The sequence below is a fragment of the Leptodactylus fuscus genome, chromosome 3, assembly GCF_031893055.1.
Source record: "Leptodactylus fuscus isolate aLepFus1 chromosome 3, aLepFus1.hap2, whole genome shotgun sequence".
In the NCBI taxonomy this organism is placed as follows: Eukaryota; Metazoa; Chordata; class Amphibia; order Anura; family Leptodactylidae; genus Leptodactylus; species Leptodactylus fuscus.
Window position 1 is genome coordinate 227534719 of NC_134267.1, and position 23779 is coordinate 227558497.

The 23779-nt window shown below is 43.3% G+C and overlaps 1 protein-coding gene across 1 annotated transcript; it reads right to left on the bottom strand.

Annotated features, from left to right (window-relative positions):
- Positions 1 to 3683: 3683 nt before the first annotated feature.
- LOC142198288 (cytochrome P450 2K1-like) lies at positions 3684 to 23576 on the bottom strand. Its single transcript, XM_075269259.1, has 10 exons — positions 23515 to 23576; positions 15307 to 15500; positions 12972 to 13134; positions 12140 to 12289; positions 11082 to 11242; positions 10494 to 10670; positions 9507 to 9648; positions 8314 to 8498; positions 5506 to 5647; positions 3684 to 3862 (listed from the first exon to the last, which is right to left on the bottom strand). The coding sequence occupies exons 2-10, from the start codon at positions 15487 to 15489 to the stop codon at positions 3684 to 3686; spliced, it is 1482 nt and encodes a 493-aa protein (XP_075125360.1). The 5' UTR covers positions 15490 to 15500; positions 23515 to 23576.
- Positions 23577 to 23779: the final 203 nt, after the last annotated feature.

The window sequence follows — 23779 nt, forward strand, 5'->3', positions numbered from 1 at the left end:
GATTAATAGGGGTGCCCAAACTTTTTCATAGGACTGTATGTAGGAGGCTCCCAATGATCTTGTTATTGTGACTGGTAACTTTGGAGGATCAAAAGGTCTTCTAGTCATGGCAGCAATGTATATATGTATGTGTGTATTTGTGCGTGTATGTGACAGAATAAGTTCCCATCCACCCCTGGACCTGAGTCACTATCACAAGGACCGAATTGTTATGACTAGATGACTGAATCAGAACATCTCCAAAATAGCAATTTTTTAGGGTGTTCCCAGTTTGCAGAGTATAGAACCTATCAATGGTGATCGAGCAGAAGGAAACTGGTGACCTGGTATCGGAGTGATAGGTGCTCAAGGGTAATGATGTGCATGGAGAACAGAGGATATCCTAGAAGAGCTCCTGTAGACCAATCCTAGAAGAGCTCCTGTAGTCCAATCCTAGAAGAGCTCCTGTAGTCCAATCCTAGAAGAGCTCCTGTAGACCAATCCTAGAAGAGCTCCTGTAGACCAATCCTAGAAGAGCTCCTGTAGACCAATCCTAGAAGAGCTCCTGTAGTCCAATCCTAGAAGAGCTCCTGTAGTCCAATCCTAGAAGAGCTCCTGTAGTCCAATCCTAGAAGAGCTCCTGTAGACCAATCCTAGAAGAGCTCCTGTAGACCAATCCTAGAAGAGCTCCTGTAGCCCCAATTTCTGAAGAATTTAACACTAGCTATGAGAGAGGGACATTTAATCTACCACGAGAGGGTGAGAGAGTGCAATAAATAAATATAATAAGAAATATATAGAAATATAGAAGAAATATATAGAGCAACAGCTAGTGCATATCATAACCAACAGGGGGCTCCAGGGAAGTCCATGGGCCCATCTACTAGACCTACATAATGTATGGCTACAATTTCTTACAGAGGGATGCTGGGATTTATTTCTGACGGATTTGTATTAATAAATGATGGTCGATATGAACTTCCTGAGGCCATATCCGCATGGGTGTCATTTAATCAGTATTTTGCATCAGTATTTCAAGGGCAAGACTAAGTTTCCTTAGTATAAATTCTATGTAATGTTTGATTTTTTTTTTATCCAGCATAGAGATGGTTTTTATAGGATGTCAAAGCAAAAACAATCGTTTTTAAAGACTTTGGATCTGTTCAAAGACCCCCAGGTCTAATTCCAAATGTAGTCCTTTAATATTGATAACCCTTTAGCATCCCACCCTAATGTCCCACACAGCCCCTTTCAGTGCCCCGTGCAGGATAAGGCTCCATTAGTGTCCTCACACCCAGCGCCGCACCTCCCATGAGGCCACCTGAAGTGACTGCTTCAGGCGGCGCTCTGTCAGGATCCCAGGGAGGGCGGCATTTTTGATTATCTAAGCCAGTCCAGGGCAAGCTGTCCTGGACTGGCTTAGCACTGAGCGGTGGTTTGGGGAGGCCACTGAAGCAGCGCTGCTCCAGCAGCCTCCCCTCACGCTCAGGCAGAGAGCAGGTCTTCTCCGTGCCTGCTCTCTGCCTGCGAACGGCGCTAAGCCCCGCCTCCTTCGCTCCGCCATGCCCCTATGCTCCGCCTCCTCCTCCCAGGGGGGGGGGCTTTCTGTAGTTCGCCTCAGGCCCCAGGGTGGGAATGGTAAGAATCAGTTCATTACTCACCACTCTGTAACAGACGCAGTGTTCGGCCATGTCAGGTGTGATAGAAGGAGTGGGTGGGGCCGGGTGGTAGAGCAGTGAGTAATAGACTGATACCACTCCATTCCTGGCATCTTGTAGGCCTAAGGCCTAGGGAGACTGGAAAGTGGTAGGGTAGGAAGCTTATGGCTGGCAGCTCTACCAGGATTAAGGGCACCTCTTCTTCCCTGTTAAGAGAATTGGCGCTATTTTAAACAACCAGGAGGAGAACTGCACAAGTAGTTTTAGGAAAACCATAAATGTATCCAAAGAGCTGCATTATAAATTGAAATGTGTTTTCTCTATAGATCAGTGGTTCTTAACCAGGGTTCGATCGAACCCAGGGCCATATGCACGGTTCATTTTGTGTACCAGTAAAAAAAACCTATACCTATGTCTTGAATTTGGAAAAAAAAAATCATATTTGATTTATCACTAAAGAAGGGTTCAGTGAATGTGCATATGAAACTGGTGGGTTCGGTACCTCAAACAAGGTTAAGAACCACTGCTATAGATATATACATCCATATACCAAGGGAGGGAGACAAGTAACCTACAAAACTGGAGTCATTGTTTAGAAAATCAGACTAATAAGGGGACAGTATATAAAATATAATATATTTAATGGAGCCATAATGCCTGTGAGATGTATAGTGGACTATCCTAAGAAAACTGGATCTTCTTTAGCAAAATGAGATTTGGTACTCAAAGCGTGACTTGGCCAGTCAGACTGTAATGTAAGACAGTGGACAGTTACAGTACAGTGCAGAAGAGCTTGTCCACCTATGATCTCCCGGGATTTCTATCTGTCTAAAATTGATTACATCTATGTGATCTTTGCTCCAGAGTCGTCCTCTCCTATTATTCTGTAGTATTGCAGCAATGTTGGGGATATTCCTCACTTTGCTGAGCTTTCTCCTTGCTATTGGCTTCTTTCTCTCTACATGATCTTATATAGTACATACTATATGGAATCATCATTGTGACCTCTCCACCCACCATTCATGAGGGGCTAGGAGACTGTCAGGTGATGATGTCAAAAATCCGCCTAGGTCATAGACCATGTTATCCTCCATTTTTTTTTTAATGTAGATAATGAGCCCCATATAGGGATCACAATGTACATTTTTCTCCTATCAGTATGTCTTTGTAGAATGTGAGGAAATCCACGCAAACACGGGGAGAACATACAAACTCCTTGCAGATGTTGTTCCTGGCGGGATTTGAACACCAGGACTCCAGCGCTGCAAGGCTGCAGTGCTAACCACTGAGCCACCGTGTTGCCCCATATTATCCTCCATTTCTATGCTCTTCCTCCTCATGTTACGCATGGCAGCGGACACTTGTGCATTCATCCGCAATATCAAAAAATCTTTGGTTTTATTAGAAAATAATATTTGCAAAATTTTAGTCGAAAGTGGTTTATTACGAACAGCTTCATTCATCCTTAGTGACTACCCTGTGGTCACTGAAACATATACACAGAGCTGGTAGTCACCTTGTACTCACAAGACCATTATAAATGCATATTCTTATGAAATAAAGCTGATAAAAGTGTCCGACTTATTTTGATACGTAGAGGTAGGATGGTTACAGTATAATCGAGAAAAAAATGGAGTGTCCCTTTAAATAGATAGCATTGAAAAGTGTATTCAAAACCAGACTTTTCCCTTCTTCCACTAGATCATTGTGTGTTTTATTATCAGTTACTCATAGCGCCCCTGCTGGCCAGATTCATGAACTGAAAGCCGTTGAAAAGAAGAAGCAGCGCCTAAAGATAAAATATGGCTCCTATTTACATACAACTTTTACTCCACTTTTTATGGCTAGCCTTCAACCATGAACTACTCTATATGACATTGCAACAAATGTGTGTGGGGCTGTCAATTACTTTTTTTTTTCTCTTTTAAATTAAAATTTTTATTTAATTTATAACAAATATTTTATTTTCAGGCTTCTAATCCAATATCACACACATTATATACACATGAGCAAATAAGAAAGAAGTCCTGTTGCATTAGATATCTCTCATCTGCGAGGGATTGCACAGATTTTATGAGCTAATGGGGCGTTCGTGAACCCCATAGCAGGAGTGAGGTCCAGGGCTGCGCCTGGTGGGGCCTTGAATGTGAAGTTCTGTAGGAGGGTTGTGAAGAACAGGAAGAGCTCCATTTTTGCCAGGGTCTCACCGGCGCAACTTCTCTTACCTGAAAATAGAAATAGACATTGTGAAGAATTCTGCAAATGCTGGAAGCAATGGTCTTTTTCAATGAACCCAGAGCTGAACATGGTTGGCTTCAGTATTTTTTACCTAGTGTCCATGTTTTCTGCGGTATTATGGACTAATATTATCACTAAACAATGTCCTGTCTAATGGGGACACTCTTGCTTTGGTTATGGGTACGCTCTGGGTATGGGTATGGTGACACTCTAGTTATGGAGAAACTCTGGTCATATATAGATTCTAAGGCAGACATTATTAATATATACAGATTAGAGATGAGCGAGTAGTATTCGATCGAGTAGGTATTCGATCGAATACTAAGGTATTCGAAATACTCGTATTCGATCGAGTACCACTCGCTATTCGAATGGAAAGATTCGATGCAGAACCAGCGTTGATTGGCCGAATGCTATACAGTCGGCCAATCAACGCTGGTTCTTCTCCTACCTTTAAAAGTTTTCTCCGCGCAGCGTCCCCGCGGCGTCTTCCGGCTCTGAATTCACTCTGCCAGGCATCGGGCCTGGGTAGAGCTGACTGCGCATGCCCACGCTACAAGAAAATGGCCGCTTTGACTGTAAGCGGCCATGTTCTTGTAGTGCGGGCATGTTCAGTCAGCTCTGCCCAGGCCCAGTGCCTGGCAGAGTGAATTCAGAGCTGGAAGACGCCGCTGGGACGCTGCGCGGAGAAGACTTCTCGGAGAATCCAGCCCGACCCTCACTCGTGGACTTGGTAAGTTCAGTTTGATTGAATGTTGCCTACCCCTGAAACGAGCATTTTCCCCCCCATAGACTATAATAGGGTTCGATATTCGATTCGAGTAGTCGAATATTGAGGGACTACTCGAAACAAATATCGAATATCGAGTATTTAACTACTCGCTCATCTCTAATACAGATGTGTCCACTTATAACTTAGCACCAATTTTTCATCAAACCTCAAATTCGCATGCAAAACTTTGAAAATTGCATTCCAGAACAAAACCACCAGGTGGCCACATATAGACACATAGTTTATCATTTTGTGACACAATATCACAAAACAATATTGCTCTGAAATGCTAATTATCCCATGCTACAAATATCTGGACATGTACTGCCAAGAGGACCGGTCTCAAAGGATCCTTTTGTGTATTCTTTGATGCAGAAAATCAAATAATATAATAATAGACTAAATCGGCCACTTTCTTGTGGCCGCTTACACCAGGCGGGCATACGCAGTCAGCTCTGCCCGAAGCCCGACAGCAGAGCCGATTTGCGCATACGTAGAAGTTTAAAGCCAAGGCCGGAAGAAGACGCGTGAAGAGGCCGTTCCAGAAAAAGATGGAGGTATCGCTGGAGAGTTCTCTCGCAGCATTGGGGACGCCGCCAGTGCTGTTTGAGCGCTGAGGACCACCCCCAGTGCTGCGAGAGAACTCATTTGCATACCGAAGAAAACAGGTTTCTACCAAACGGTGGCGCGGAGAAGACATCTAAAGGTAGGAGAAGAATAGGCTTTCTTAAAGCTATTCCTACGTGTAGTAGAATGCCTTTAAGAACTGACATATTCATTACCATGTTACGTTTATATAGTAGAATTTCATACTTTTGTTAAAACGAGACCATTTCTGTAATGGTCTCTCTTCCTTACCTAGTGAGAATGGAATGAAGGCTTCGTTCTTCTTGAATTTTCCTTCCAAATCAAGAAAGTGTTCTGGATAAAACTCTTCTGGTTTTTCAAAGCAAGCTCCATCTTTAAGCACAGAGTGTAGTACTGGGATAACAATCGTGCCCTAGTGTAAAAATACAATGTATGAATAGAAATGTGGAATGTATCAAGGTTTTTTTTTTCCCTCCTCTGGATCAACACTGTAGGGATTGTAGGGTTATAGGTTGGACTTGATGGACTGATGTCTTCATCCAACCTCATCTACTATGTAACTATGTATAACAAAGATTGGCTACACATAGTGTTATACATGCAGTAAGTATATTACATGGGTGATCCATTGATTTCAATAGACAACATGTAATGCTTCTATTCTCCAGTAGTGGCACCGCAGGTGAATACCTACTGCTACCTTCTACCACCAAATACAACTGATCACTGGGACCTTTATTTTCAGGGGACCTTTCTATGAAAAATGTAATTATATAAAGTGACCAACTCCTTCTACCATATATGACTGCTTCATAGCCTAGGAACCCAAATGGTTTCGACCAATGGGATAAAGATATGTCCTGATCATCTAATGAACACACAACAGGAAAGCTAGAGATGAGCAAACTGAATTCAACCCAAATTTCCCAAAAGTTTCAGGTTTGTACAAACCCCACATTTTGGGAGTTCATCACCCAAATACTGGAAGTGAATCATACTATGTCATACTATTATCATACTATAGAGTCTCTTCAGACTACAGGTTATAAGCAGGAACCCAGTGAGGAATGGAAACATAACAGTTATACTCACCTTTCCTCACCTATCATGGGCATCCTTGCAGGGCCTGGCACTCCCTTGCAGTCCTCTTCTGGCCTCTTGGTTGATTTTATGCAGTTTGAGAATTGATGATCCCTATTATTTTGGCACTTAAGGTCACCCAGGATGCCAGAGGATGCAAAGAAAGTTTGCCAAATTCTGCAAAGATGCCCAGGAGAGGTGAGTTTAACTCAGCGCCGTACCTCCCATGAGGCGACCTGAAGCGACCGCTTCAGGCGGCGCTATATCAGGGCCCCAAGGAGGGCGGCATTTTTGATTACCTAAGCCAGTCCAGGACAAGCTGTCCTGGACTGGCTTAGCACCGAGCGGTGGATAGGGGAGGCCGTTGAAGCAGCGCTGCTCCAGCAGCCTCCCCTCCCCTCATCTCCCTGCCTTTAAGCCCCACCCCTTTGCTTCGCCCCACCCCCTTCGTGCTCCGCCCCGCCCCCTCCTCCGGGGGGGGGGGGCTTTCTGTAGTTCGCAGGCAGGTTCTCCTCTGATTTAACTGTTTATGTTTTTGCACCTCAGCTTGTCCTCCCCCTATTATTCATTGGGGTCTGAAGACTACAAAGTCTAATACACTTCTGTTTAGTGATGAACATTTTCTATCCAAAACAAACCTTTGGACAAAAACTTTTCTCCTTGTTACAAAAGTCAGCCCTAATATGAACCCCATACATGTAACCAATTGAACTTTTGGTATTATTATTATTATTTTTTATTATTATTATTATTATTATTATTATTATTATTATTATTATTATTATTATTTATTTATATAGCACCATTAATTCCATGGTGCTGTACATTATTATATTAATTCCATGGTGCTTTACATTTGGGGGTTACATACAATACACAAAATATACAGGTAGATATAATACTAACAATGACCGACTGGCACAGTGGGGTAGAGGGCCCTGCCCGCGAGGGCTTACAATCTATGGGGGAAGGGGGGTAGAGACAGAAGGAGAGGGGGAGACTGTACAGATGGCAGTGAGGTGATAGTGTTATTGGAGGTTTTAGGCCTTCTTGAAGCCTGTGATTGTAGGGATCAGTCTTATGTGTCTTGATAAGGAGTTCCAGAGTATGGGGATGTACAGGAGAAATCTTGGAGGTGGTTGTGTGAGGAGCGGATGAGAGCAGAGTGGAGTAGGAGGTCATTGGAGGATCTGAGGTTACATGTGGGCAGGTAGCGGGAGATGAGGTCAGATATATATGGAGGGGACAGGTTGTGGATGGCTTTGTATGTTAGCGTTAGTAGCTTGAATTCAATTTGCTGGGCTATAGGTAGCCAATGGAGGGACTGGCAGAGGGGAGCAGCCGATGAAGATCGGGGGGGAGGTGAATTAAGCGAGCAGCGCAGTTTAAGGTGGACTGGAGGGGGGTGAGGGTGATTTCTGGGACTCCATGGAGAAAGGTGTTGCAGTAATAAAGGCAGGAGATTATGAGGGCCTGGATGAGCTTCTTAGTCATTTCAGGGGTGAGGAAGGAGCGGATTCGGTGGATGTTCTTGAGTTGGAGGCAGCAACTATGTAAAGTATATGGGCACCCATGCCATAGTAAAGGTGTGGCAGGGCCATTGTGAGGCTTTCTGCCCCCAATTCCTGAATTTTTCTTCTGCTTTTTGGAAGTTCCATAGAGGATGAGGTTTTCTTGGGGAGTGTGTGCATCTTGTGGGTAGTAATAAGAAGAGTTTGGTGTCACTTATTTTGTTGAGGGAGATTTTACTTATTGCTGCTTATTACATGCATAGCTAGGCCACATCCTTGGAAGTCATGTTTTTTTTAACTTTAAAACTCAAGGAATGCAATTGTATAATTGTATATCATGGATATTATTTGTTTGCTGATACTCTTTTAAACTTTTAGTGACTAACAAATGGTTAGAAAAGTTCAAAACAAAGTCAATTTTTTAGAACTTCAAGCATTACTAAGCACATGAACATGCTATCTGATAAAGTACCATAAATATCATTACCTTGGGTAGAGAATAACCCCTGAAGGTTATGTCTCTCACTGTTGAATGTGGGAGGTTTCCAGGTATGATGTCACCAAATCGTTGAATTTCGTGGATGACGGCATCAGTATATGGCATTTGTTTCCTATGTTCTGCTTTTGGTTGAGCAGATCCAATAACACTTTCAATCTCATTCTGAACTTTTTCTGTCAGTAAGAGTAAGATATTTAGAAGTTTGGAGGTAAAACTACAATATACAAATATAATACGAGTTACAACTTTTGTGCATGAATATCTTGTAACAACTTGATAAAAAATGGATTCCCAATGAATTCAGGTATACTATATCAAGTTATAATATTCTGGGGTAATTGACGTACCCATCACGGTACCACAAACACAATTATTACTAGTTAAAAATACGTAACTAACCCAGATATTAATAATATAATATATTGATACATATTACATATGTAATGCATATTGTAAGCCGATGGCTGGTCAGATCACGGAGGGGGTGTACATTTCACCCAGACTACTCAGGTGGGCGAGATGAAAAACTCCAGAAAGAATGGTTCTCAGCAGATAACTCAGGCTTCTGAGTGTTATTTCAGAGTTCTGTTTATTGGGCTGGATTTTAAGGAATGGCAGGTAGGTTGGCAGTGGAACCTGTCATTCCACTTCCCTCCAGTCCACACTTTGTGGATGTTTTTGCAGCAACTCAGCTGCTGAGAGTTTTCCTCGTCAAGGAGGTTTAAGAAGTTGCTCTAGCAGCAACACTGTGGACAGAGCTTGGCTGGAGAGCCAGCAAGAAGGTCACACTGTTGGAGCTGTCCTGGTTGTTGCAATTTACTACTGAGTCTGCTATTATAGGTGACTTAACCTATGTTGAGTTAGAGCCTAGCCGGGCAGGGAGTTATTTTTGTATTGTTTCCTTTTGTTTCTGCACTACCTTTTTGAGTGAAAATAAAACTCTACCTTTGTTTTGGACTTGTGTGTCTATGCCACCCCCACCTAGCAACCCCAGACCCTGACAATAAAAACATATTCATTAGTATAAATATATGCCAAAATATTTTACTTCTTTACCAAGGTGCTTATAAATACCCAACCAGATAATATAATCACGTTATCTATGATGCCTTCTATGATTTAGCTATAGAATTGGACTAAAATTATAATATTGTTACATTTAGGATCCGGCATTTTCTTACTTTGTATTTCAGGATATTTCATCATTAATACCAATCCCCATCTTAGTGTGGTTGAAGTGGTCTCCATTCCAGCAGAAAATAAGTCAATCAATAGTGTGCCCAGGTTTTTGTCATGATAATACAACTCTGATTCAGTTTTTCCCTTAATAATATAAAGAAGAATAACTGTAGTTAGACAATTGTTACACAGACCAATATATCTAAAATAGTGGTTCTGGTGCCATATGAAAGATGAGATTCTTGTCTGTCTGTATGTGTGTGTGTGTGTCTATATGTGTCTGTCTGTCTGTATGTGTCTGTGTGTGTCTATATGTGTGTCTGTATGTATGTGTCTGTCTGTGTGTGTGTCTCAGTAACCTAGGGGCAGAGATGGAAGGGGAATGTTATACTAGGGCAGAGATGGCAGATGGAGGGGGGGGGGGGCATGAAACTGGGGGAGAGATGGAGGGGGGGACATGAAATGCGGGTAGATGAAGAGGGCACTTAAACTGGGGGGACATTAAACTGGGGACAACTTGAGGGGGCATTAAACCGTGGAGGAAGTTGGAGGGGGACCTGTCTGCCTCTAGTTGCCCCCAGTTTAATGTCACCCTCCAGGTACCCCAACGGTTTAATGTCTGCTTCCAGCTTCCCGGTTTTAATGTCCCCCTCTAGTTGCTCCCAGTTTCATGTCCCGCTCCAGCTGTCAATTTATTGCCCCCTCCAACTACCCCCACTGTTTAATGTCCCCCTCCAGCTGTCCTAGTTTCATGTCCCCTCTAGTTTCCACCAGTTTAAACTGGGGCACCAGGAGAGGGACTTAATACTGTGGAGCAGTTGGAAGGGAACATTATAATGTGGGGGCATATAATGTACGGGTGACTGTAGGAGGATTATACTTTGTGGGGGCACATGGAAAGATTCCACCTATTCCGCCAGGCTTCCACCTATTATACTCTGGGGCCTGAAGGTGAGTTTGTCCCTTAAGTTTGACAATATTGTAGCTACCTCTTGTTGCTTGGCCAGGAAAACATCAATGAGGCTTCTTTGATTGTTCACATCGATATCTCTTTTCTGTTTGACAAATGTGGCCATGACAAAGTCTCGCATTTCTATGTAATTTGCAGCTATTTTTCTGTGGCTTCCAGGTAGCCAGCCGATCAGAGTGGGATAACTGTTATACAGCTGAAGAGAAAAATAACAATAACAATGTCAAGTCAATGTAATATAATACACAATTGAGTCCCGTTATTATGAACACCTCCTACCTTTGACATCAGCAGCACATAGCCCATGAAGGAAGTGACATATTGTGGGTTGGCTTGGTGGGTATATAAGTTGTGTCATAAGTAAAGGAGGTGAGTTGCAAAGGAAGATTGTATTATTGGTGAAGTTATGCAAGAGCTGACCGATGTACTACAATGGAGTGATTTCCATGAAGCTGGAGTGGCTACAACTTTTCAACAAAATGGAGCTCTGAACCAGACAGCCGGTCATCTTAAAAAAGGCTGCAGTTTGCACAGCTAAATCACATAAGGGGTCGCCTTCTCTGTTCCAGTAAAATACTAATCTGATATTATGTTTAGAAAAACTTACCTTGACCATAAGATTTTCCAAGATCGTTATATTTTCATTAACTAAACTTATGAGCCTCAGTATTATAGGATCATCATACTCAAATCTCTGGTCCAGCAGGATGGACACGATGATGTTGACTACTGCAGTATTCATGATGGCCTGGTTATCAAAGGGTTTTCCTGAAAGTCAAAGATGTGGTCAAAGATTTACACTTGTGGAGATACAGAGACATTGTTTAGTAGAGAAAAGATATTAATTGATGGTGGTGCCCCCAGTGTTAATTATGGTTCACCATACCATATGTGCGAACTGTACAACTGCTCACGAGCCCAGTAGATAAGGGAGAACATTGCTGTCCTAATAACATCTATAAGCTCTCTATCATCCATTACATTCAATGTATAGATGTAGCCTTGGCCAAACAAATGTTCGTTGTACTAAATGAATGTTTATTTCATACTACGTAAATTATTTAGCATGGCCGACTTCAAAGTGAATGGGCAGCCACGCAAAAAAATTTTTTGTAAATCTTTCAAGGTACATTTGTAAGCTACTGAACAAAACTTCACATTAAATAAATTCTCCTTGTTTTCTCTACTGGGTCTACTTATTGACGGTTTCCAAACATCTCTTTGACCGATTCCACACATACGTGTGCTAGCCACCAGCCCTGATTGAACGGCACGGCTGACACACAGGCAACACATGGATGAGACCCAATCACAGGCCTCAGTAATCCCCTTTGACCACTGATGTCACCCGAGCCCAGAATAGGTCAAAAGAGGACTGAAGTTGCCTGCTAAGGAGCGCTGGACACCAAACGGGAGTCCAGAAGAGGTGAGGGAAGGTGACTATCATTGAGATTGTGGTAAATGAAGATTGTGAGGATGCAGCCACTAATAACCTCACAATAACAGATGCATTACCTGGTGGGATAGTGGACTGGGACTCCCCATTCTAGTGACTGGTGGTATCTTTATTGGTCTAACAATGATCATCTTGTTGCAATATTGTTTAGATCATAAGCTGTTGTGGTCAAAAGTCTCTCTCGTTTTTTGATATTTTTATGACCTTACCTCCATGAGATCTAAAGGTCTGCATCAGGTTTTCACATTCTTCACTGATCTTATTTTCTATCGACTTCTTTCCCATACCAAAATCTCTTAAAGTTGACAGAGTGAATTTTCTCATCACTTTCCAGTTATCTCCATGAGAAAAGATAACACCTAAATAAAACTCAAAAGGTCAGTCCATCAAGCTCAACATTCACGACTTGTTCAGTCTGTACAGACTTCAATCTACCATTTACCATTCCAATATAAACAACGCACGTTTCGCCGGTCTTACCCGACTTTGGGGAGAGGTGAGTATGGTGCTTATTATACTCTTGAGTCTAAATAGACCCCAAGGTACAATAGTAGGTTATGGATGGCAATTTGTTACGAACCAATTCGTGTGTGCCTAGTAATGATGTGTTACTGCTAAGTCTGGGCCTTCATTGGAAGATCTTGATAGGTCCTTGTTACTGCTAAGTCTTCTGTCTTTTGTAGGACTGTTTTAATCTCCAAACTTGATATCTTAAATGTGAGGATTCTGTTTCAGTTAACCTAGCGTTTTTGCCTAAGTCATCATGCTATTCTTAAGAGGGCCCCAAGACAAACCAATCACAGGCAAAAAAGTCTTGTAAGGACTGATCATCTTAACTATTGTAGAAGCAGAAATTTCGTAAAAGCAAATTCCTGGTATGAAGCCTATAAAACAGCATCTGGTTCTGCACCCACATAAAATCTGCAGGCACATTTGTGGCCCTTTATTTGCCAGCCAAAATATTTACCCGTATACACCAGACAGTGATATTTATAAGAAATGACCTTTCAATTGATAATACATAGAGAAAGATATACTTACCATATCCTTGTGATGTTTGAGAGGCTATTGGTGAATCTGGTCTTCCGGCAAAATCCTCGGCATGGTTGATCAGGGCATCTTTTATTGTCTCGTAACCACATAGGACAACAAACTTCATCTGTCCCAAATGGAGGGTAAACACTGTGCCATGCTTCTTTGACATCTAAAAGAACAACAAAGAGTTAAACAGAAACAAAAAGGTGAAACTTACAAATCTCTTAAATACTCTGCCCCTGAAGGGCAAATTTTTATCATGATATCCATATACTCAAGCCAACATTGGACAGTTAACCAGCTAACCCAATGGCTTTGGATATCCACCAGATGGAACAACCATCCTCTTATACTTGGTAGGAATGTTATGCTTTACCACATTAGACCAATGATAACATGCTGTTGGATGGATGAATAGTAGAGATGAGCGAACAGTAAAATGTTTGAGGTTCGATATTTGTTTCGAGTAGCCCCTCAATATTCGACTACTCGAATCGAATATTGAACCCTGTTATAGTCTATGGGGGGAAAATGCTCGTTTCAGGGGTAGGCAACGTTCAATCAAATTATACTTACCAAGTCCATGAGTGAGGGTCGGGCTGGATCCTCCGAGAAGTCTTCTCTGTGCAGCGTCCCCAGCGTCTGAATTCACTCTGCCAGGCATCGGGCCTGGGCAGAGCCGACTGCTCATGTCCGCACTACAAGTGAGCATGAGCAGTCAGCTCTGCCCAGGCCTGATGCCTGGCAGAGTGAATTCAGAGCCGGAAGACGCTGCGGGGACACTGCACGAGAAGACTTCTAAAGGTAAGAGAAGAACCAGCGTTGATTGGCCGACTGTATAGCATTTGGCCAATCAATGCTGGTTCTGCATCAAACTTTTACATTCGAATAGTGAGTGGTACTCGATCGAGTACGAGTATTTCGAATACCGTAGTATTCGATCAAATACCTACTCAATCGAATACTACTCGCTCATCTCTAATGAACAGCTTACTAGCAAGCTTGGTTTGCAAGAATTTTTCCCAAAATGTTGGGTTTAGCTGAATAATAGAAGGTGACCTTCTGCTCCAGATCCTTGTCTCTTGGCCAGGGTGACAAGTGGATACAAAAAGTGTCTCTTGCTCTTGAGGATCTGTCCTGACTGTATTATACAAACCATTGATTTGAGAGACTACTTCTGAAGTGGTTGTAAAGTGATGGTATATGGTTAGGACATGTCATCAATACACAAATAACGGAGGTCCAATCTCTGAAACCCCTATCATTTCTGAGACTAAAGGTGCCGCAAGGCTGATTTAGGACCATTTTTCTTTCAAAATTTCCCTTGGTCACTGGGTGTGCAGGCAACTGCAGTTAGCTTAATTCCTTTGAATTGGACAATGTTGTGGAACCTTCTAACTTGAATAGCAATAAGTAGAGATGAGCGAGTAGTATTCGATCGAGTAGGTATTTGATTGAATACTACGGTATTCGAAATACTCGTGCTTGGTCGAATACCACGCGGTAAATGTAAAAGGCAATTATCATGTGGTATTCGACTAAGTACAAGTATTTTGAATACCATAGTATTCGACCGAATACCTACTCGATCGAATATTATTCTCTCATCTCTATTAATAACTAGAGATGAGCGAACAGTAAAATGTTCGAGGTTCGATATTCGTTTCGAGTAGCCCCTCAATATTCGACTACTCAAATCGAATATCGAACCCTATTATAGTCTATGGGGGAAAAATGCTCCTTTCAGGGGTAGGCAACGTTTGATCAAATTATACTTACCAAGTCTACGAGTGAGGGTCGGGCTGGATCCTCCGAGAAGTCTTCTCCGTGCAGCGTCCCCATGGCGTCTTCCGGCTCTGAATTCACTCTGCCAGGCATCAGGACTGGGCAGAGCCGACTGTGCATGCCCGCACTAAAAGCGGAAATGCACAGTCGGCTCTGCCCAGGCCCGATGCCTGGCAGAGTGAATTCAGAGCCGGAAGACGCCGCGGGGAAGCTGCACGGAGAAAACTTCTAAAGGTAGGAGAAGAACCAGCGTTGATTGGCCGACTGTATAGTATTTGGCCAATCAATGCTGATTCTGCTTCGAACTTATCCATTCGAATAGCGAGTGGTACTCGATCGAGTACTACTCACTCATCTCTAGTAATAACTTCTAAGAGATATCAAAATACAAGAAAAAGGCCAAATGGCACAACCAAAAACTTCCACAAAAACATCACCATAAAACTTCTTCCTACAGCCGAACATAATTTCATAAACTTTATGGAGAAATCCAACTCAAAGCCTGATTGTTGGAGATTGTATGATTTGTTGGGAATTCTTTCTGAATTGTCATTACCTCTACAAAGGTTTTATGTGGCTTTAATATGTCGATCATGTGCATATTCCCAAGGATTGGTAAGGGTTTAGGTCCTGGAGGAAAATTCCGGAACTTGTCATTTTTTCTGCTGTTCAACACATTGACCATAATTAAGAAGACAGCGACGAAGAGTAAAATCGAAACGGGGTCCATGGGGAACATGACTGGAAAACCTATGAAATAAAAGGTAAACACTGAGATTAGGAGCACAATCTAAGAACTTTACTAGAGTTGATTCGAATAGTATTTGAAACATAGTTTTGAATACCTCGCTCCCATAGGAATGAATGGAAGTGGATGAACAGCAGGGGGTTAAGCGCCGGCCGCGCACTGGCCGCGCGCCGGCCGCTTCCATTCATTCCTATGGAGCGAGGTATTCAAAACTATAGTTTTGAATACTATTCGCTCATCTCTAAACTTTACCCTTTATTACAGTGGATCATACTCCATCTTCAAAAAATGTGCATGGCATCATGTGATGCACTCAGAAATCTACTAAACCAGGGTTTGTTTTCTTTTTCATCTTCCTAGGTGCATTTTTATTTAGGAATACTTGCAGAGGAAAAATGCAGGAGGCTTGATACATTCCCCCCATTGCCTTCTATAGGGGAGAGTTGTGGGCATGCTCTGTGACATTTGCAATATTTACTATAGACAGAAGGGGAGGAGGGAGGTGAAGCTGCAATGTCTGCATCATCATCAGGGATTATGTGGTGAAATAAAAAGCTGTCAGTGTAATTGCTGCATCGGATAATCAGCCTTTGTCATATGGGTGTGGGTCCAAACTGCTGAGACCCCCACAGATCAAGAGAACCAGAGTGGTCAGGCTGCCTGGTTGTAAAATACGTGCCACTACATTCATTTGAATGGGGACTGCTGGAGATAGCCAAATGCTTAATCAGCTTTATTCGGCAGGTAGGGGGTAACTTACTGTCGCAGGACAAACCCATATTTGTGACTATTCATATCTTGCACGCCAGAACACTGGCAGGAGAGGCAGGAGAGGCAGGAGAGGCAGGAGAAACCTACAAGCATTTGTACCTGTGTTAGACATAAACCAGTCCAAACAAGACCTGCGTGTTGCCTGTGAGCATGTATTATCTTTAGAGATGAGCGAACACTAAAATGTTCGAGGTTCGAAATTCGATTCGAACAGCCGCTCACTGTTCGAGTGTTCGAATGGGTTTCGAACCCCATTATAGTCTATGGGGAACATAAACTCGTTAAGGGGGAAACCCAAATTCGTGTCTGGAGGGTCACCAAGTCCACTATGACACCCCAGGAAATGATACCAACACCCTGGAATGACACTGGGACAGCAGGGGAAGCATGTCTGGGGGCATAAAAGTCACTTTATTTCATGGAAATCCCTGTCAGTTTGCGATTTTCGCAAGCTAACTTTTCCCCATAGAAATGCATTGGCCAGTGCTGATTGGCCAGAGTACGGAACTCGACCAATCAGCGCTGGCTCTGCTGGAGGAGGCGGAGTCTAAGATAGCTCCACACCAGTCTCCATTCAGGTCCGACCTTAGACTCCGCCTCCTCCGGCAGAGCCAGCGCTGATTGGCCGAAGGCTGGCCAATGCATTCCTATGCGAATGCAGACTTAGCAGTGCTGAGTCAGTTTTGCTCAACTACACATCTGATGCACACTCGGCACTGCTACATCAGATGTAGCAATCTGATGTAGCAGAGCCGAGGGTGCACTAGAACCCCTGTGCAAACTCAGTTCACGCTAATAGAATGCATTGGCCAGCGCTGATTGGCCAATGCATTCTATTAGCCCGATGAAGTAGAGCTGAATGTGTGTGCTAAGCACACACATTCAGCACTGCTTCATCAAGCCAATACAATGCATTAGCCAGTGCTGATTGGCCAGAGTACGGAATTCGGCCAATCAGCGCTGGCCAATGCATTCTATTAGCCCGATGAAGTAGAGCTGAATGTGTGTGCTAAGCACACACATTCAGCACTGCTTCATCAAGCCAATACAATGCATTAGCCAGTGCTGATTGGCCAGAGTACGGAATTCGGCCAATCAGCGCTGGCTCTGCTGGAGGAGGCGGAGTCTAAGATCGCTCCACACCAGTCTCCATTCAGGTCCGACCTTAGACTCCGCCTCCTCCGGCAGAGCCAGCGCTGATTGGCCGAAGGCTGGCCAATGCATTCCTATGCGAATGCAGACTTAGCAGTGCTGAGTCAGTTTTGCTCAACTACACATCTGATGCACACTCGGCACTGCTACATCAGATGTAGCAATCTGATGTAGCAGAGCCGAGGGTGCACTAGAACCCCTGTGCAAACTCAGTTCACGCTAATAGAATGCATTGGCCAGCGCTGATTGGCCAATGCATTCTATTAGCCCGATGAAGTAGAGCTGAATGTGTGTGCTAAGCACACACATTCAGCACTGCTTCATCAAGCCAATACAATGCATTAGCCAGTGCTGATTGGCCAGAGTACGGAATTCGGCCAATCAGCGCTGGCTCTGCTGGAGGAGGCGGAGTCTAAGGTCGGACCTGAATGGAGACTGGTGTGGAGCGATCTTAGACTCCGCCTCCTCCAGCAGAGCCAGCGCTGATTGGCCGAATTCCGTACTCTGGCCAATCAGCACTGGCTAATGCATTGTATTGGCGTGATGAAGCAGTGCTGAATGTGTGTGCTTAGCACACACATTCAGCTCTACTTCATCGGGCTAATAGAATGCATTGGCCAGCGCTGATTGGCCGAATTCCGTACTCTGGCCAATCAGTGCTGGCCAATGCATTCTATTAGCTTGATGAAGCAGAGTGTGCACAAGGGTTCAAGCGCACCCTCGGCTCTGATGTAGCAGAGCCGAGGCTGCACAAGGGTTCAAGCGCACCCTCGGCTCTGATGTAGGAGAGCCGAGGGTGCACTTGAACCCTTGTGCAGCCTCGGCTCTGCTACATCAGAGCCGAGGGTGCGCTTGAACCCTTGTGCACACTCTGCTTCATCAAGCTAATAGAATGCATTGGCCAGCGCTGATTGGCCAATGTATTCTATTAGCCTGATGAAGTAGAGCTGAATGTGTGTGCTAAGCACACACATTCAGCTCTACTTCATCGGGCTAATAGAATGCATTGGCCAGCGCTGATTGGCCAGAGTACGGAACTCGACCAATCAGCGCTGGCTCTGCTGGAGGAGGCGGAGTCTAAGATCGCTCCACACCAGTCTCCATTCAGGTCCGACCTTAGACTCCGCCTCCTCCAGCAGAGCCAGCGCTGATTGGCCGAATTCCGTACTCTGGCCAATCAGCACTGGCTAATGCATTGTATTGGCGTGATGAAGCAGTGCTGAATGTGTGTGCTTAGCACACACATTCAGCTCTACTTCATCGGGCTAATAGAATGCATTGGCCAATCAGCGCTGGCCAATGCATTCTATTAGCGTGAACTGAGTTTGCACAGGGGTTCTAGTGCACCCTCGGCTCTGCTACATCAGATTGCTACATCTGATGTAGCAGTGCCGAGTGTGCATCAGATGTGTAGTTGAGCAAAACTGACTCAGCACTGCTAAGTCTCTGCATTCGCATAGGAATGCATTGGCCAGCCTTCGGCCAATCAGCGCTGGCTCTGCCGGAGGAGGCGGAGTCTAAGGTCGGACCTGAATGGAGACTGGTGTGGAGCGATCTTAGACTCCGCCTCCTCCAGCAGAGCCAGCGCTGATTGGTCGAGTTCCGTACTCTGGCCAATCAGCGCTGGCCAATGCATTCTATTAGCCCGATGAAGTAGAGCTGAATGTGTGTGCTTAGCACACACATTCAGCTCTACTTCATCAGGCTAATAGAATACATTGGCCAATCAGCGCTGGCCAATGCATTCTATTAGCTTGATGAAGCAGAGTGTGCACAAGGGTTCAAGCGCACCCTCGGCTCTGATGTAGCAGAGCTGAGGGTGCACAAGGGTTCAAGTGCACCCTCGGCTCTCCTACATCAGAGCCGAGGGTGCGCTTGAACCCTTGTGCAGCCTCGGCTCTGCTACATCAGAGCCGAGGGTGCGCTTGAACCCTTGTGCACACTCTGCTTCATCAAGCTAATAGAATGCATTGGCCAGCACTGATTGGCCAGAGTACGGAATTCGGCCAATCAGCGCTGGCCAATGCATCCCTATGGGAAAAAGTTTATCTCACAAAAATCACAATTACACACCCGATAGAGCCCCAAAAAGTTATTTTTAATAACATTCCCCCCTAAATAAAGGTTATCCCTAGCTATCCCTGCCTGTACAGCTATCCCTGTCTCATAGTCACAAAGTTCACATTCTCATATGACCCGGATTTGAAATCCACTATTCGTCTAAAATGGAGGTCACCTGATTTCGGCAGCCAATGACTTTTTCCAATTTTTTTCAATGCCCCCAGTGTCGTAGTTCCTGTCCCACCTCCCCTGCGCTGTTATTGGTGCAAAAAAGGCGCCAGGGAAGGTGGGAGGGGAATCGAATTTTGGCGCACTTTACCACGTGGTGTTCGATTCGATTCGAACATGGCGAACACCCTGATATCCGATCGAACATGTGTTCAATAGAACACTGTTCGCTCATCTCTAATTATCTTCTCATGTCGGCACACTATGTGGTGAGATACAGACTTATAGGAATGCATGCAGTCATGACAACTATCTCTCCAACCTGCACTTTAGCCCATGCCTTACCCTTTACTATGTTTACCGCTTTGCAGGTCCTAGTCTTTGCTCACTTGGCAACCTGGTTCTGCTGATTTTTTTTGGAGATGCCCATGGAACACAATCCAGTAAGTGACAACTCAAATATACAGTTGGAGCAAACTTTTTTGATTTTCATTTTTCGTTTTTGAATCCCCTCCTTCTAAACCCCATAACTTTTTTATTTCTCCGCTCCCAGAGCCTTTGCGGAACAAATTTTTCTTCATGATGCCGCCATTAATTATTCGGTATAATTTACTGGAAAGCTGGAAAAAAATTCAGAATGGGGTGAATTTGAATAAAAAGTGAATTTCTGCGAATTTCTTACGGGCTTTGGTTTTACGGCGTTCACTGTGCAGCCAAAATGACATGTCCCCTATATTCTGTGTTTCAGTACGGTTCCAGGGATACCAAATTTATATGGTTTTATTTACATTTTAACCTCTTTAAAAAAATCCAAAACTGTTAAATTTTTTTTGTAAAAGTCACCATATTCAGACAGCCGTAACTTTTTTATATGTCCGTGTATGGGGATGCATAGGGCGTCTTTTTTTGCGGGGCCGAGTGTACTTTTTAGTTCTACCATTTTTGGGAAATGTTATTGCTTTGATCACTTTTTATTCAAATTTTTATCAGAATCAAAACAGTGAAAAAACAGCGGTTTGGCATTTTCTACTATTTTTCCCGCTACGGCATTTACCGAACAGGAAAAATATTTTTATAGATTTGTAGAGCGGCCGATTTGGACACGGGGAGACCTAATGTGTATGTATTTCACAGTATGTAACTACTTTTATATGTGTTTTAGGGAAAGGGGGTGATTTGAATTTTTAGTACTTTTTTAAAAAAATTATATTTTTTTTACTTTTTTTTTTTTTTTGCATTTATTAGACTTCCTAGCAGTGTTGAACCCCAGGGGGTCTGATCACTAATGCAATGCATTACAATGCTACTGCATTGCAAAAAAATCATCATTTCTTTTGCAGAAAAAGAAAGTGAATGCAGACCGGCCGGGGAGCCTTTACAAGGCGGTGGATATCGGGAAAGGGCTAAGATGTACCTCCAGTTATAAACAACTTGTCAGAAATGAAATGATATCTCATTAAAGAGACCGGATGCTCTCCCCCACCTTTTTGTCAATCTGACCGTTTGTTTACATAATATTATTCACTCTGTATTGAGCCTCATACCTAGAGCTCTATGGAGAAGGGAGGGGTGGTTTAGGATTCTCCTGTCAGCTGGTTAATTGATTCATTACCTGATTCTGTGTACTAGCGGTGTTAAAAGTAAACAGAGTAAGGGTTAGTTCACATCTGCTTTTGTATTCCGTCCGGGGAGAGCCCACATGGAGACCCCCTGAATGGAATACAAACGAAATTGCAAGCACTGTGCTTTAAAAGCACATGGACCCCATAGACTATAAGGGGGTTTGTGTGCTTGCTGTGCACTGCCTGCACAAATCATGTAGAAAGGAAAGTAGATGGTGAACTACTTTCCTGTCCACATCGCATGTTCCGTGCGGAGATCTGGCAGTAAGCACATGGGACCCATTATAGTCTATGGGGTCCATGTGATTTTACTGAACCAGCACTTGCACTTCCGTTTGGTATTCCGTTTGAGGGGGTCCACATGCGGACTCCCCCGGATGGAATCCAAACGCTGATGTGAACGAGGGCTCAGGATGAGTTCACATGGGGTATTTTGGTCAAAGATTTTGGTCAGGTCAATGGGAGCTGGTCAGTTCTTTTTTCTGGAAAAAAGCAGCAACATGCTCATTTTTCAGCCAGATTTGCCTCGCAACATCTGCCTGAAGACATTAACCCCTCCGGCACCTTGGTCAAAGCTGACCGAGGCCATTTTCCCGATGGTGCATAGGTGCAAGGTCCGGATCTGGGATCATGTTGCTATGACAGCGGGGAGCCCTGTGAAGCATGGAGCCTTGACCTGTCATTCACTGGATTCTATTGCAGGCTACTCTATGTAGCCTGCAATAGATGCCCTAGTATTTTGCAATGCATTGTAATGCATTGCATTAGTGATCAGACCCCCTGGGGTTCAAGACCACTAGGGGTCTAATAAATGCATAAATGTTTTTTTAAAAAAAAGTAAAAAAAAAACAACTAAAAAAAATAAATAAATACAAATTCAAATGACCCTCCTTTCCCTAGAACACATATAAAAGTATGTAAATACTGTGAAACACATACATGTTAGGTATCCCTGTGTCTGAAAACGTCCGCTCTACAAATCTATAAAAAATATTTTTCCCTTACTCTAAATGCCGTAGCAGGAAAAGTCAAGTGTCAGACCGCCGTTTTTTCACTGTGTCGCCTCTGATAAAAAAATTTTAATAAAAAGTGATCAAAGCAATAGACATTCCTCAAAATGGTAGAACTAAAATGTAGAACTAAAATAATTTTGGCACAGTTTTGGCTTTTTATTAAGGGGTTAAAATGTAAATAAAACCATATATATTTGGCATCCCCAGAATCATACTGAAACACAGAATACAGGGGACATGTCATTTTGGCTGCACAGTGAACGCCGTAAAAACGAAGCCCATAAGAAAGTCGCACAAATGCAGTTTTTTTTTCCACATGGTGGCTCAGTGGTTAGCACTGCAGCCTTGCAGCGCTGGAGTCCTGGTGTTCAAATCCCGCCAAGGGCAAAAAACCATCTGCAAGGAGTTTGTATGTTCTCCCCGTGTTTGCATGGATTTCCATCCCATATTCCAAAAAAAAGACATACTGATAGGGAAAAATGTACATTGTGAGCTCTATATGGGGCTCACAATCTACATTTAAAAAAAACAAATGCAGTTTTTCTTCAAATCCCCCCCCCCCCATTCTGATTTTTTTTCCCCAGGTTTCCAGTACATTGTACAGAATAATTAATGAAGAAAAATTTGTCCTGCAAACATTAAGGCTCATATGGCTCTGAGAGTGGAAAATTGTGAAAAAAAGTTATGGGGTTTGGAAGGGGTAGAGTCAAAAACGAAAATCAAAAAATACCGTTGTTGGGAAGGGGTTAAAAAAATACTTGACAGGCTGCAATTCACAACACAACCACTGGGGGAGCTATACATGTCACATCAGTTCCATTCTAGACATATTTGAGATAAAAAGCAGTAAAAGCAGTTACTTCATAAGGATAGCCGAAGGGCTTCCAGTGTTATCACAGGGACTCGTGTAACAAAGTCAGCTGACTTTAAGGTATCAGAAAAGTATCCTATGTAAGTGTTCCCAAAAAATATCACTTCCAGTAGAATGTTTCCCTTCATATAGCCACAGTGTAAAGATATTAGAAGTCAAACACTTCTAATAGATACCAGAGATATCCGATAGAAATGCACTGATCCTAGTTATACAGCCAAGGCAGTTGCTTACCATGTGAAGTCTATCGGTGATCCCTTGTTTTGGTGCTAAAAATAAAAAGATAATAAACATTCACCTTCTAATCCCCCCCCCCCCCCAATGGAATCTCAAAAATTCTAAGGTCAAAATCACATACCATGGATTGTATAGAGCACAGCCTCAGTCTTCTTTCTCTATGAATGATCAATGTTCTGGGTGTTGCCAACGCCGAGCTAATATGTACACCTATGATGACTTCATCCATGTAATTTGACTCGAGCAGGTCTATAATATTATGTAACTGCACAGATAAGATTTTTCTTCCCTGGATTACATCAGTTCTTCCCTCCTTTCTTTGGCTTTCTATAATATTACATCAGTTCCTGCTACTAGTTCAATAATTTCATCCTTTTTTGGAGTTA